The sequence below is a fragment of the Heloderma suspectum genome, chromosome 4, assembly GCF_057233095.1.
Source record: "Heloderma suspectum isolate Gila_16-S chromosome 4, 16-S_ref, whole genome shotgun sequence".
NCBI lineage: Eukaryota > Metazoa > Chordata > Lepidosauria > Squamata > Helodermatidae > Heloderma > Heloderma suspectum.
In genome coordinates, this window is record NC_139461.1 from 248966573 (window position 1) to 248982442 (window position 15870).

The 15870-nt window shown below is 44.5% G+C and overlaps 1 protein-coding gene across 1 annotated transcript in view; it reads right to left on the reverse strand.

Annotated features, from left to right (window-relative positions):
- Positions 1 to 15870, reverse strand: part of PIK3C2B (phosphatidylinositol-4-phosphate 3-kinase catalytic subunit type 2 beta) — a 138701-nt gene that overhangs the window by 50726 nt on the left and 72105 nt on the right. Inside the window, exons 6-11 of the mRNA XM_084853231.1 lie at positions 12515 to 12626; positions 10802 to 10881; positions 9964 to 10027; positions 3948 to 4094; positions 1832 to 1865; positions 799 to 994 (exon numbers count right to left, since the gene is read on the reverse strand). Of these exons, the coding sequence (XP_084709357.1) occupies positions 799 to 994; positions 1832 to 1865; positions 3948 to 4094; positions 9964 to 10027; positions 10802 to 10881; positions 12515 to 12626 (633 nt within the window). The remainder of the gene's footprint in view (positions 1 to 798; positions 995 to 1831; positions 1866 to 3947; positions 4095 to 9963; positions 10028 to 10801; positions 10882 to 12514; positions 12627 to 15870) is intronic.

A 15870-nucleotide genomic window follows, 5' to 3' on the forward strand; every position in this document is an offset into this window, starting at 1 on the left:
GCCGAAGCATCTCATTCCCTCAAGCAGCCTTCCTCTCGTCTTCTGCCCTCAGCCAGCCAGCCTCATTCCTTCAAGGGGAAATTCTTTAGAATAAATGTTGGGTTTTGTTTTGTTTTTCATACCTACTGGGCTGGCTTCTCAGAGCTTGTCAGAGTTAGAGGGGAAACGTGTGACATTAAATTGAAGCAGCCAACATATTAAAATTCCATCAGGCACAGGGCAACTGAGATTTAAACTTCCATTTAGCCAGTGAAGGCTAAGGTGATTTCTCCTCACCGAGGCTGACCTTGACCAACTGCATGGGATTTGAATATAATGAGGAACGCCTATAATTGTTCAAAGGAACACAACATGCATTTCTGGGCAAGGTGACGCAGCTAAAATGGTCTGTGCCAGAAGATCGACCACACTAGCTTCCCAGTGAGGAGGTGCTCCAAAGGATAACAAGCACCCACCCTAGTTCCCCATATTTTCAAGTTCACACTTAGATCACGATTTCATTCCTGCCTTTTCGGACAAAAAATTCTACTCGCTAATTCACTTCAGCAGAAAAGCTGAAAACCATCTACAAGCACACGTGTATACACACACGCACACGCACTCAAGTCCAAGATCTAACACAGCCTTCCCCAACCAGGTGCCCTCCAGATGTGTTGGACTACAACTCCCAGCATCCCCCAGCCAACCACGTTGTAATTGTAGTCCAACACATCTGGAGGCCACCAGGTTGGGAAGGCAATCTAACACTAAGTACCAGTGATCTTTGCCAGGTAGCAGAGAAAAGATGTTGCTGCTTACCTTGCAGCCCAGGTGATGGGTATGCGATGAGTGGCATAAACTGTGAAGGAGAGGGGGCAAGAGAGGAGCCGGGCCTCTTGGGAGAGATAATGCTTTCTGTTCCCATGTACCACGGTCTGGAAGTCTGCATTGAATGTGTTACAGTAGAGCTCCACCAGATCCAAGATGGAGGCTGTCAAAGCCTCTACAACCTTCTCTGTACAGAGAAGAACCAACAGAAGCTTTTCAGAATTCAAGAATAATGCCCCTGCAAAGCATCTAGGCATGGCAAACCCTCTGACCGCTGATATGCCTTGCTAAGTTTGCTCTCCAATGGTGTTAGCCCATTATGGAAATTCTCAGTGACTTCTACAGACCCACTAAAGTGGCTATTTGCCTCGGGGGACAAAACGTACAGGTACCCCATATGACTTGCCCTGTGAGGCAACTAGCAGAAGTGGGGAGAGTAAAAAACTGGGAAAGTGGCATGGGGGTGAGGATGTGAGTCACAGCCCAAATTAGATCCCCCCACCCCCAGCAGCTGCTTTGATCTTTAAAACACACACACACACACCACAGGAGTTCCTGTTCAAGGGTCTTCCACATTATGTCTAGTTTGACACTCAAACACAATCCCTCAAGGTTGTAAGAACAGTTAGGTGATTCACATTTTTGGAACTTTGCTCCTAATTTGTGTTAGCTGAGCTGAAAAGTCTGGTCAATGGAATGTTCTGCTCTAGAGTAAGTCTTCCCCAACCTGGCATCCTCCAGACTGCAACTCCCATAATTCCCAGCCATTGGCTATGCTGGCTGGGAATTATGGGAGTTAAAGTCCATACATCTGGAGGGCACCCAGTTGGGGAAGGTTACTCTGGGGACTTGTTCAAAGCTGGAAGCTCAAAGGGCTGCTGTTAATAATACACATGATGATGATGAGCTCAATAAATAACTATTTGCAATAATTCGGGATTAGAAAAGTGCTCTTGGGAGGCAGTGGGGCGTAAAAAGCTTTCAGAATTCAACAACAAAAACATAGGAGAGGAGAAATTATTACCTCTATTTTCCCTCATGGCCAAAACATTTGGATCCTGTTCAGGAAAGAAAAGCCAGAACAGAAATATTTTATGACAATCAGACAGCAATGGAAGCAATTTCCTGGGCCAACCAGCTTATATAACATGCATCATCATGTTTCCACTTCCAGCAGTTCAAGCCAATCTAACTGAGGGACTAAAGCAAAAACTGCTACACTTCCCCAGCTTTTTAGGAATTCTAATTACAAAACTTCCAGTTGGAGAAGAGAAAGAGATGATCCAAAGAAAAGGCCACAAAAGTTTTCAAATGCAGCCTCATTTTGAGGAACACTGAGTTAATGTACCTACATATCCTCATAAGAATAGAAGAAAATATAAAGAGCTCTGTTGGGTCGGACTAAAGATTTATCTAGCCCAGCATTCTGCTCACAAAGTGGCCAACTGGATGCCTATGGGAAGTGCACAACAGGATATGAATGCAATAGCACCCTCCTGCTCATGTCCCCCAGCAGCTGGTAGTGAGAGGCATACTGCCTCTGATACTGGAGGTAATATATACTTAGCCATCATAGCCTTACCCTCATAATGAATGAATTAGCAAAGCAGACTAACGGCTCACCCTTATGCATGTTTACTCACAAGTAAGTTCCACTGTGTTCAATGGGGCTTACTTTCAGGGAAGTGTGCCTAGGATTGCTGTTTCTGACCCTCAGACTCCTTGGATCCCCTTCACATTGTTCAGATGAGTGAAGTCATTGCGTGTTTACTCTGCATTTTCACAGTGAACCCCCATAATATGTGAGGTGGTGACACACATTTATTGCTCTTCATGTTCAATGAGAAATTATATTCTGATTCATATCAAGAGGTCAAGTGTTCTGAAGTTTAAGCTACAAGTTGTAAACCACTAACTCTGAAGTCGCATCACTGAAGTCAATAAAAGTGTTTCAGGACAAGTGACTTGGAGACTACGGCCACAGCAACTAAAGCAATAGGGACTCACTCATTCTTCACTATCCAAATTCCCTATATAAACCTATACCTCAATTTATCTGAATTATTTTAAAATGTGCACCCTGCTTCTAAAAGGAAACAAACTGGCTTTCAGTCATAAAAACATTAAAAAGTCATAAATAAAATTCCACAAAGATATACACAAAATCCACTAAAATATACACAAATCAAAGTCCTTTTTCTTTTTTCTTTTTTAAGCACTGATTGAAAAATCCAGCTAGGTCATTAAATGCTTTCTGATAATGGAAGAGTCTTGAATTGTTGTCTGAATACAAGGAGCAAAGGACTCGGAGAGTTCCAAAGAGCTGGGGCCACCCCTGAAAAGGTTCCACTTTGTCGCCTAGCTGATGGCACCAGGTGATGTCAGGGCATTTGAGGCAGTCCCTCTCTCTTGTTGAGATTGCATTAGGAGAGGCACCATTTAGGAAGCAGTGCTCCCTAGAGGATGCAGGAACCAGGTTGTTAACAATAACCAAGTCCAAGAGAAATTTTATACATGAGGCTTACACCAAGTGTGCTTAATCAGCACTGTTCCAGGAGGCAGTCCTTAACTGACCAGCCATGGTTTATTGGCATTCTATTGGCATTCTGTTTTTAAAAAGCATAATTTTAATATGTTGTTTTAATCTTTTTTATTCCTTTACTATTTTGTCTTTTATGTTCACCACTCCGAAATCTGTTTTAGACATGGAACAGTATACAAATATTGTAAGCAAGTAAGTAAATAAATAAATAAAGAGAATGCAAAACCCTTGCATAGAACGTGCACTTGACTTCACTTCCACAGCTATCCTGCCTTACGAACATTGACATATGTGCAAAAAACAACCAAAAATGTTCAAAAGCAGCTCAAAATGTGCTTTTACCATCAAATGTGAAAGCTACGTTGCCACAACTTCACTTCTTGCCAGTGGAGGCTGGCGTCAGTGGGGTGGTGAATCTGCCCCAGGTTTCAGTCCGCACCAGTCAGAACTCTAAAGTTCTGAAGAGCCTTTCTCCGCAGGCTCTTCCACTGCATGAAGAGAGGCAGCTCAGGTAAATCGACTCTCCTCATTCTCTCATATTTAGTGTCGGTGTTCAGATGAAATCTCACTGCTTCTGCCTGAAAGCCCTGCTTCTTACCTTCTGGATTTTGGGCTGCATGCGAGACGGACAGGGCGGCAGCTGATTCAGGGCTCCTGTGATCTCCTGGGACTCCACAGCAGCCAGAGCGTTGCAAATGGCCATGACAGACTGGATTACCCGCTCTGCCTTCAGCTGGAAGTCTCCCTGGATGAAGAAGACAAGATGGTCTCATGACTCAAGATAACTACAGATAGAGCAACTCAGATTGCCAAATTAGACAGGAGATAAATGTGTCTTTGCCTTTAACATGCAGGTTTTAAAAAATGCAGATAGTATCAGCTGGAGGGCCTGATAATCATCAGGATCCTAGCAGGCATGGAGGGGGAAATTAACCCTTTCCTCCCCTGCTGTGGTCCGGAGGGAAATCCCTCCTCTGAAGCTGGTATTTGCACTGGGAGGAAACCCACCACTGATCCCAGTAATTATCACCCCCCACCCACCCCAGCTGATATAATTTGCATGTTTTAAAACCTGCAGATTAGATGAAAAGTAGCACTTCGGAAGGCCTGGCGTGTTATGGTCCATGGGGTCACGAAGAGTCGGACACGACTGAACGACTGAACAACAACAAGCACTTAATACCATGTCTAGTTTGGCCCTGAATCATACAGTCTTGCCTGCTGCTGAGAGCCACAGGCACATGTGGGTTGATCAGATGTATTTTTCAAATGGGCCATATGGATAAAGCAAGGCCATCACAAACACACACACAGGAAATCACATGCTTTCCATCTCATAGAGCATTGCCAGAAAGTAACACCATTTTTTGTCTTGTCCCAACTCTGATTTGGTTGGAGTAGTGTTGGGGAAATGGATATGGTCAACAGTATGGATTCATCTTGACACTTTTATGCTTCTGCCTCCAGTCACTTATCAGCACTAGCAGGAACTGTCAAGTAGATGTTGCCTAGCCTAATTTAAAAGCTCCTTCAAAATATGCCTTGCCACTGTCAAAAATGGGGATCAGAGAAAAATGAATCTTTTCCAGCTATCCCCTCCCTGTTATGAGGCCATAGTCCTCAAAATGCTTCCTCTGAAGTAGCATCAGTGACATCTACAGAACTACTCCAGAGTGACTAAGGGATTTGAAGACTACAAGTGGTTTGAAGTGGGACAGAGAATCTGAAATACATCTCTTTCTCCCTTCCAACCATGCATGTTTTCCTTCCTTCCTTCCAACCAGGCAGCCTCAAATTGCTCCTAGGGGAAGAAAAGCACAAGGAAAATTCATGTACCACCTCAAGAGAGTTGCACATCTAGCCAACATCTAGGGTGAATGAAGGCAGCAGTGCTACCAGAAACCTGCTCATCAGCCCATAATTATTTGTAGACTTTTGCCTACAGTCAACCATTGCTGCTTAAAGATAGTTGAAGCTTAGGATCTGCTTTTTCCAAATAGGCTTCATCACATACCATTTGCTCTGACTAAACCTGGCTTGCCAGCCAGATGCTAAGCAACATCTCTGCAGGCAACATTCCAGCATCTTTGGTGAGCTTGACCAAAGAAAGTATCATGAGAAACACGACAGCTCCACCAAGCAATCTAAGAAAGTGGCTCAACAAGTCATGAGAGATCACTCATGCTGCTTATTCCCTAAACTCAACCAATGGTCTATAAGAGCGGAATGGGACATGGTCTTTATTCACCATCTTCATATGTTGGCCACCATCTCTGTAGCTAAGAACAACACAACAGGATCTGGAGAAACAGTTGAAGCTGCTTCTGTCTTAAGCTGAAGCATGACCTAATGGCAAAACCAAGTTTCCTGGAACCTAGGGAGTCATTTGATATTGCCAACTCCTTCCACCAATATAATGCCAGCCTGGGTGACTCAGAATACATAGGTGGAAGTGCCACTAAGGGGCACTGTTGTTCATTGCACACAAAGTCTACAGAATCCATTGGACAGGAGTCATGAGATGTGGCTTGCAGGGGCAGGGGAGCCATCATTCAGAAGTTCAAAAGGAGTGGAAGAACGGACTTACAATTCTCCTCCTTCACTGCTCAGCACTTGAAGAAACAGGATCTCATTAAGCAATGGAAGCAACAAGCCTAGAAAATGCTTGTAGGATACTGTGGCCAGGCAGGAAGGAATACAAATGTATGGGAAGAGAAAAATAACATGGGGCCATGAGAAAAGATGCAGAAGCCTTCAGAGTGTAGAAATTCTGCTGCCTGGCAACCGGAAACCCCCCATGGACAATTTCTGAGATTTTAGCAAGCGCAGCCCATCTATGAAAGCCATTTTTCCCCTGTTCAAAAATGACATGATCTAGCAACTTGCTCATTTAAAAACTCAAAGCTGAGATTTTCAGGATTCTGCATATGCTTTGCAATTATACTCCACTTTGTTGAGATTTCCTGGATAGCCTTTTAGAAGTCACATTTAGAAATGGATAAGAAAGAGTTAGAACCCCTACATTCATTCATTCATCTCTCTCTCTCTCTCTCTCTCTCTCTCATCACACACACACACACACACACACACTTTCTTTCCCCATCCTGGTGTTTGACCTTCAGGTCATTTTCTCACTTGGGAATTAAACTAGTTCTTACTGCAATCAGTTTACTAATGACTGCTTCCTCTTCCAAATTAGCAAGGATCAGGATTCACATAAATACACAGTTAAGCTTTAACATAATTATCACTGCCTGTGATAATCCATTCCTCTCTGATCTTACTGCTAACTCCCCCCACCCCTTTCCGTACACTTTTCTCTCTCTCTCTCTCTCTCTCTTTCTGCCAATTTGGAATGATATTCCATGCATTTGATGAAGTGGACTTTGGTCCATAATTGTCAGTCTTAAAGTGCCACAAAGAGCCTTTGCTTATACAGAAGTAAGCCCAACTGAGTGCAATGAGATTTGCTCCCAGGAAAGTGTATATAGGGTTGCATCCTTTGGGCAGGGGTGTGGGAGGATGTTCACATAAACAGAGAGACTCAAAGGCAGTTCTAACCTCATAGATGAAAAAAGATTGTTCCTGTACTCCCTGCTGGAGTTCAGGGTTAAAGTAGGACTTGATTGTATCCCTGATGAGAGCTTATTTTATAAAACTATAAAGGTGCACCCTCAGTACTGACCAGATAACTCAGCCACAAGATTATAAGTTTAGGGTGCAATCCTATGCAAGTTTACACAGAAAAAAGTCCTACAACTTCCAGCATTCCCCAGCCAACACTGCTGGGAGTTGTAGGACATTTTTCTATCTAAACATGCATAGGATTGCACCTTTAGTAGGTTGCAAAAGCCTCCTGCTTACCTCTCTCCTACACTTTGCTTCTTTACTCAAAGAATCTAAATCACACATTCTAATCTCTGTATTAAGGGCTGAATAATTCGGAGGTTTCTAAATGGAGAAAAAAAAGTTATCTGCATGAATCCTAAAGCCCTTTACAAGCACCGGGAACTTAACCTTCACAAAGGTCTTATGAAGGCAGGCAAAAAACCAACAACAAAAAAAGTGTTTTTACTGTATTTATCACAAGGGAAGGGAAACCGAAACAAAGAGTGGATACACTGCAGAGGAACTTGCTATCAAAAGCTGCTGAAAATGCCTAGAATAGAACCTGAGGATCACTTCACTATACCCAGTTCATTTTCTGCTCTGACCGATAGTTCATGTTGCTCTATAGTTCAGCATCTTGGCTGCAATCCCAAACACACTTATGGCTGGCAGCCCTCGCCTTATGTTGGGAAATATGATTCTCAGGAAGGATTCAAGACTGGAATGAGGAAGAGGAGAAGCAAGCAAGCAGGGAGTTAATATCAGGTGCCCTGGGACAAACAAGATTCGAGACATTCATCTTATAGGCAGGCCTGGCCTCGGTGAATCAGCATTAAAAACCCTCCCATCAGTTTCAAGCAGGGAATAAAACTATGCGTGAGCAATGTGGGAAGGGCTTGGAGGAAATGGTAGCGGAGAAAAATACTCGCAACATATTTTCACCCTGACCTATATTTTCATATTTATATCAGGGGTACAGAATCTCTTTCAGTATAAGGGCCAAATTCCAATTTGGAGAAGTTCTCAGGGGCCGCATTCCATTGGTGCGTGGGGCTGAAGACAAAAGGGGCAGGACTAAAGTAACAAAAAAAACACAACAGCATATAGTTTAGCTTAAAGCTCTTATTGCCTGTAGCTAAACCTTTCAACCTTTTTGAATGGAGAAAAAACTGCACAAAGCTGGGAAACCACTTAACGATTAATGGTTGGGGAAAGGAGAAGGACGCATGGCCATCTCGGCCAGATTTGAGGGCTGGATTTGCACCCGGGCCTGAGGTTCTACATCCCTGCTTTATATAATTTGATTATATATTGTCATAATATTATTTTCAGCATCGTCAGAAGCACCTGCAAGGCACACAGAAACACGTCAGGTGTTGTATTGCCACACAGTATGGTGGGTTTTATACTACAGCGGGGGCAGGCAAAGCAACTGTGAAACCCAAAAGCTTCTTATCTTGCATCTGGTAAAGCAGACATTTTAAGACAAGCTATGGCAGGGAATCAGAGGTTGGAATTAAGATTGCTGGGAGAATTATCAACAACCTCAGATATGCAGACGATACCACCCTAATGGCAGAAAGCGAAGAGGATCTAAAGAGCCTCTTGTTGAGGATGAAAGAGGAGAGTGCAAAAGCTGGTTTGAAACTCAACATTAAAAAAACTAAGATCATGGCATCTGGCCCCATCACTTCCTGGCATATAGAAGGGGAAGAAATGGAAGCAGTGACAGATTTTACTTTCTTGGGCTCCAAGATCACCGCAGACGGTGACTGTAGCCATGAAATTAAAAGACGCTTGCTCCTGGGGAGGAAAGCTATGGCCAACCTAGACAGCATAGTAAGAAGCAGAGACATCACCTTGCCGACAAAGGTCCGTCTAATCAAAGCTATGGTTTTCCCAGTAGTAATGTATGGCTGTGAGAGCTGGACTATAAGGAAGGCTGAGCGCCGAAGAATTGATGCTTTCGAACTGTGGTAATCTTACGAGTCCCCTGGACTGCAAGGAGGTCAAATCAGTCCATCCTAAAGGAAATCAACCCTGAGTGCTCATTGGAAGGACAGATAATGAAGCTGAAGCTCCAATATTTTGGCCACCTAATGCGAAGAGAAAACTCTCTGGAAAAGACCCTGATGCTGGGAAAGACTGAAGGCAAAAGGAGAAGGGGACGGCAGAGGATGAGATGGCTAGATAGCATCACGGATGCAATGAATATGAACTTGAGCACGCTCCGGGAGAGAGCGCAGGACAGGAAGGCCTGGCGTGCTATGGTCCATGGGGTCACGAAGAGTCGGACACGACTGAACGACTGAACAACAACAACAACATGGCAGGAAATGGCAGTCACGGTCCAGAGAACAAGGAGAAATGGTACTAGAGAGGAGGAGAACAGTAGGGCCTGTGATGGGGAAACTGGAGATTGGGGAAAGTGGTCCAGGGCTGCCAGGTTTCCCATCACAACATTTTTTGGGTGGAAGTTATTTCATATCCTAAGTATGGCAAAGGTGTAATATTTACGTCTACTGATACTCACCAACACAGAGACTCACACACGCCACATGAAAATCCTACAAATTGTTCCAGATACATTAAGAAGTATTTATTTAGGCAGGGCCGGCACCAGGTTTAGCAGGGCCCTCAGTGCTCATCCCCGGCCCAGCCCCACGTGGGTTCTTTGGAGGCACTGGCATCAGAAGCTCGCCCCTTGGGTGTCAGTGGCACTACTCCACTGCCCTTACCTTGAGGCAGGCAGCTCAGCAGCAGCAAAAATGCCAGTCTATCCGGCAAGCACTCTGCTGCCATTTTAATTCTCCCACAATGCCTCTGGGGCCACAACATAGTGTCGTTGCTGAGCGCCCTGCCCCCCCCCCCGCCCCCGGGGTGGCAATGAGGCCCCACCAAACTGGCTGATGGCCTTGCCAAAACCCCTGACACCAGGCCTGCCTTTAGGGTTTCACTCCCCTCTTCCAGCCACTGCAGCATTAATCCCAACACTTTCCTCTCACCTCGGCTGCCAGGAATGCATCAACCTCGTTGTGGAAGGTATCAAAGAGAAGGCTCAGGGCCTGCCTATTGGAAGAAACAAGGACAATACAAACAAGCTAAGCAGAGCAAGTGGAAACAGGAGCCCATGTTTACGCCATACGGAGGAATGGATCTCTGTTATAGTTAAGATTATCAGACTGCCCAGGACAATTGTCCATCTGGCTCCAAACTGTCTACATGAGAGGTGTTGAACCTCTTTCAGCCTGAGGGCCAAATTCCATTTCAGAGACGCTGTCTAGGGGCGCATTCCAGTCATGGGTGGGGCTGAAGGCAAGCGGGGTGGGCCCAAATTACCAGCATATTTTAGCTAAACGCTCTTACTAGCTAAGCCTTAAGAGAGGCATTTCAACCTTTTGCAATGGGGGTCGGGGGGGAAGTACATGCAAAAGCCAGGAATCCACCAAAGGATTGGTGATTGGTGTGAGATGGTAGTGGGACATGGCCTTCTGGGGGACCCTGGGGGGTCAGATTGAAACTCCAAGCAGACCCGCGGACCTGAGGTCCAACATCCCTGATCTAAATGCCTGGCAGTGGCTCTCCAGGGTCTCAGACAGGATTATTTCCAGTCCTATCTGGAGATGGGAAGGGCTGAGCCCTGGGACCATCTGCATGCAACACAAGTGCTCTACCACTGAGCTACTGTCCTTCCTCAAGAGGCCTGAGTGGTATCAACATGGCTGGCCTAAATCAAGAAACTGCTGGGTCTGTTTATGTTTCTCTTTGTTATTTAGCACTAGCTGGCATATTCCAAAGAAGCGGTACATCTGCTCTCCTCCTCCTCCAACTATTCATCTTTACCTGGTGATGGTCTGCTTAATCGGCCTCTCCTGGAGGTGAACGTAGTGGTTGAGTGTGGAAGGACTCTGGTCATCATTCAACTGCATAAAGGAAGACAGTTTCTAAAATGCATCCAATCTATCTCTGTTACCCCTGTTGAGGCTGGCTCGTGCCAAGCCAGCAGTGCTCACTGGTGCTGCTGTCTGCTAATGCAGTTCACCCCAAAATAGCATCAGGATGTACAGATCAATTTAACAGGAGATGAAGAATGGGCACTCAATCCCTCCCTGGCCTGAGGATTACTTTACAGGAGCAATCTGATTCCTAGAAAATGCAGTTTCCAAATCAGACCTGGACCTCTGGAGTAGGTAAACAGAGTAGACCTGCAGCACTGCCCTCTGGGGCAAGATATCTTAAGATGCCAAGCAGTTTGTTTGTTTGTTTGTTTATTTATTTATTTATTGCAATTATAATATAATTATATAATAATATAATTATAATTATATTTATAATTATATTATTATTATATATAATATAATTATATTATATTATATTATATTATATAATTATATAATATAATTATATTATATTGCAATTATTTTTTCCTCCTTAAGGAACCCAAGGTGGCATACATAGTCCTCCTTCTCCTCCATTTTATCCTCACAACAACAACAACCCTGTGAGGTGGGCTGGGCTGAAAGTCTGTGACTGGCCCAGAGTCGCCCAGTGAGCTTCCATGGCCGAGTGGGGACTAGAACCCAGATCTCCCAGCTCCCAGGCGAACACTCTCGCCACTACACCACGCTGGCTCTCTGTCATTCAATGCTGTGTTATATGGAAACAGCAAGGCATTGGATCAGCTCCAAGCGCATATGCATGGGGCCCTCTCCTTTATGCATCCGCACTAGAAGGCAGCCTTATCCACTGGTCAACACCATAGTGCAAGACTGCTGCCCAACAGGTCTTTTCAGGATGAGGTTGGATAAGGGGCAGTGCCAGGCCAGCACAGCATTTCCCTTTGCACATGTAGTCGAGTGGACTATCTGTGCAAGGCACGTCCAGCTTGCCTGACACATCATGCCGCTGTAGCTGTTGCGGGGCAAACAAATGCTTTCATTTCAGCAGTTACAGCCAGGTATAAGAATGAGCCTGCCTGTCTGGAAGAGGAATTCTGCCCAAATCTAGATCAGGCAGCAAACAGAATGAATGACAATAAAAATATTTCCCAGGACAACCTTGAAACAGAGTTTTATAGAAGGACAAGCAACAGGTGCAAGTGATGCTCTACTGCCAACATGAAATATAAACACCAAACCCAAATGCAGAGAACACAAGAAAGTGACATATTGGCAGGATGCACTCATCCCCTCTTAATAAGGCAGGTTTCACAACATGATCAAGAGGTACAGTCAAGGTTTCTTCCCAGCTCCAACGTATGAGGATTTTTTCCCCACCCTCCATGCCTGCCTTCCCCAACCTGGCACCCTCCAGATATGTTGGACTGCAACTGCCATCATCCTCAGCCAGCAGGGAGCATTGGATGGGGATGGTGGGAACTGTAGTCCAACACATTTAGAGGTTTGGGAAGGCTGCTCTGTACCATCATATTAGCAGCCCTGGATGAAATGGGGCACATATTCCATCTGAGCTAGCAATGGCAGAAACAACACCCATCTAGGATGCAACTGCTCTCCCTGAGCATGCTCTGGCGCTCACTGGCAAGCAGGTATTTACCGTCCTAGCCAAGTCGCTATGCACAGCTTTTCTCTTCATCAGCTGCAGCCGGATGTCAATGTCAAACTTCCTGCAGTGCTGGATATATTCATGACTTCCCAGTGGGTGTTTGCTGGAAGGATGCAAACAAATAAAGAAATTGTAACTAAAGGGCCTTTTTTCCTGTGTTATATAGAGGCTACTCCAGGCAGGAAAGATCTGTAAAATCACTGTTTATCCAGAGCCACAGAACAAGAATATCTCAGTTCTGCAACTGCTTTGGCTTGGAGACATTGGGCAAACCATGTCATGTTCATATGCCTCAGCTGTTTCTCAGGGAGAAAAACCATTTGCAAATTCCATAGCTAGGCTTTAAAACAACAAGGTACATCTGCTGTCCCATCATCCAATGTAAAAAAATTTACATCACAGTGCACACTTTCAAGCTTCAGGAATGACAAAGAATGAAAGGCACACCAGATGTGTGGGAGGATGGAGGTAAAAAAAAAAAAAGAGTTTTAAACTTAATTTTTGTACTTGCTGATTTAAAATAAAGATATTTTAAATCTGAGTGGCAGTCTTTGGTAAGTAGATTAGCTGAATCATGGCCTGGAGAGCTCACTGTTTCTAACTACACCACAACCTCTTTGTAGTTCATGAACTCCCAGCACAGCCTATTAAAAACCCACACACATCAACTGCATCAACACACATCAACTGTGTTGTAAAGCCCAGGAGCCAAAAGCTGGGCCATTGCCTGTGACCATGAAGCCCAGGAGCCAAAAGCTGGGCCATTGCCTGTGACCATGACGGAAAGAGTGGTGCTAGGGTGAAGGGCAGGTGAAAGGGAAGTCTGGCCCTTTCACCTGCCTGTCCAAGAGGAAAGATCCATTCTTATCTCTGTCAAGCCTACATCCTGGCCTCAACCAGCACAGCTGCAATCACACAAGAAAGCCATTTTTGGAGGGAGGAGAGAGGGAAGTGGGAGGGTGCTCTGTTTTGAAAAGGAAGAAGGAAAAGTAGATTAAAACAAAACCTCAAAGGCTGGAAAAAGGAGATTAAAAAAAAGCCAGAAGTGCCAACAGTCCGGTCTCAATGGGAAGCTTTGCATTTATTTTCAGGAAGTGCTGCAAGGCCTTTTTAATTTGGGCTGGATTGTAATGGCATCCGGCAGACATGGGGTCATTTTGAAACATTTCATTCTGATACCAAGTTTTATTCCTTTAAGAGGTGTTTGACTGGATTTTGATTTTAATGTTGTTACCAGCTCCTCTGCCCTTAGGTAGGGTAAGCACAAGTTTCAAATCAAGTCAACTAAGAAAACTAAACTAAGGAAAAAAGAAGTTGGTGACTTAGGATTCTCTGAAGAAGAGGAAATGCATCACCAAAAAAGAGGACAAAAGAGGGTGCCAATTTGCATGGAATTTACATAAGCTAATTCATATGTATAGATGCAAATGTAGAAATAATTATTATAAATTAAATAGAAATACAGTCTATGTCTTACCTTGTACTCTTTCAGGGGCCAGGTGAAGACCTTTTTTATTTTCCTAGCATTTTGGCATCATAGTCTGTTAGCTTTGCTGTTTTAAATCTGTTACTGTATTTTAAATATCTGCATTGCTGCTAGGTTTTATTCTAGTTGTATTTTTCTACTGTAGTTTTAAGCTTTTATATTGTATACTGTTTTTCTTCTGTATTTTGTGGTTATAATTTCTGTGAACCACCCAGAGAGCTTTGGCTATTGGGCAGTATAGAAATGTAATAAACAAACAAACAGACAAACATCTCACCATAGTGTGGGAAACTGTGACCAGCTGACCTGTGTGCCTGCCTGTTAAGTCTGCTGTCTAGGTGCTAACTCTTGCTGGGCAACAGATCTTATGGTTCTTTATCTTTATACTGGACTTGGACTGGACAACCCTTCAAATAGACATGTTCAAATAGAAGATAGTCCCCTGACAGCCCTTCAATTAGAGGACTGTCCTCTGTAAAAGAGGACACATGGCCACCCTAGAATAAGTATATCATTCTTGGCTGGTCATGGTAACTATATATTATCTCCACTATCTGAGGTAGTTTGCTGGGGAACCCAAGTGGGAGGGTGCTGTTGCACTGAAGTCCTTCTTGTGGACTTCCCATTAGCAACTGGTTGGCCACTATGCAAACAGAACGCTGGACTAGGGAGGCCTTTGGTCTGATCCAGCATGGCTCTTCTCAAGCATTGAGAATCCATTGAACTGACAGGACATCTGTCTAATGGCTGGGCTGGTGGGGGGCAATGCAATGCCAGGATCTTCTACTCTGCTACCCTCAGTTGCTTGTTCCACTGCAGCAAATCACCACCACCCCGAGTCATTATGCCATGTTAGCGAAAGTGGGGAGGAAGCATAGTGCAGTTGCTGAGCAAATGTGGGATCGACTTCCCAGATGTTTCCTGATCCACCCTGGGAAGTGAGAAGGAAGTGGTACAGTTAGCAGAAGGGCAAGGGAACTAGATCCTCGGGACAGACCATAGCTCAGTGGCACATGATTTACGTGCAAGAGATCACAAGTTCAATCTCCAGTTAAAGAAAAGGATTAGGTAGCAGGTGAAGTAAAATACTCTCTGCCTGAGACTCTGGGTTGCTGCTGCCAGTCAGAGCAGACGGTACTGGGCTAGAAGGGCAAATAGCCTGATATGCTATAAGGCGGACTCCTCTGTTCCAGACTGTGGCTCCTATCCAAGATTTCCAAGTAACTGAGATCAGACCCATTTCCAACCGAGTTTTCACCTCATCAGATTCCTTCCAACACCTCTGCATCTGATGCTTGAAAATAGGTGTACATGTTACCTTAAGAGAACAACCTGCTGCAGTCATCTGGGCTTGAGTAATTTAAAATTTATTTTTTATTTTATTTATAAATGTACGAGTGGACTTTTGGCCCAAATAGGGCTCCCAAAGTGACTTATAATTAAAACTTTAGAAACAGTGTGAAAACCTTGAAAACCTCACCAACAGCAGAATTAAGACCAGATAATCTTAACAGAGTGCAGAGCTAATACATTTAAAATACTAAAAGGCCGTACAGAACAAAAAATGTTTAACAGTCCACCGAAAACTGAACAAGGAAGGGGCTGTCCTAACTTCTTCTGGGGCAGAGTTCCACAGACAGAGTGCTTTCCCCTGGGGTGTTGCTAGGGGGACCTGGGCCTGAGCCTATTCCCCCTAGTTCTATCCCACGGAGCCCTGAGTATCATCCATTGGTGCCAACAGAAGATTTCCCCCCCAGCTTAATTGCCATACAGGGGGCAATTTTCAAGAGGGATTGCAGCTGGGGAGGAAAGAGTTAACTCTCCTCTTCCAACTTGCTGCAACACCGGCCTCCCCCTAAAT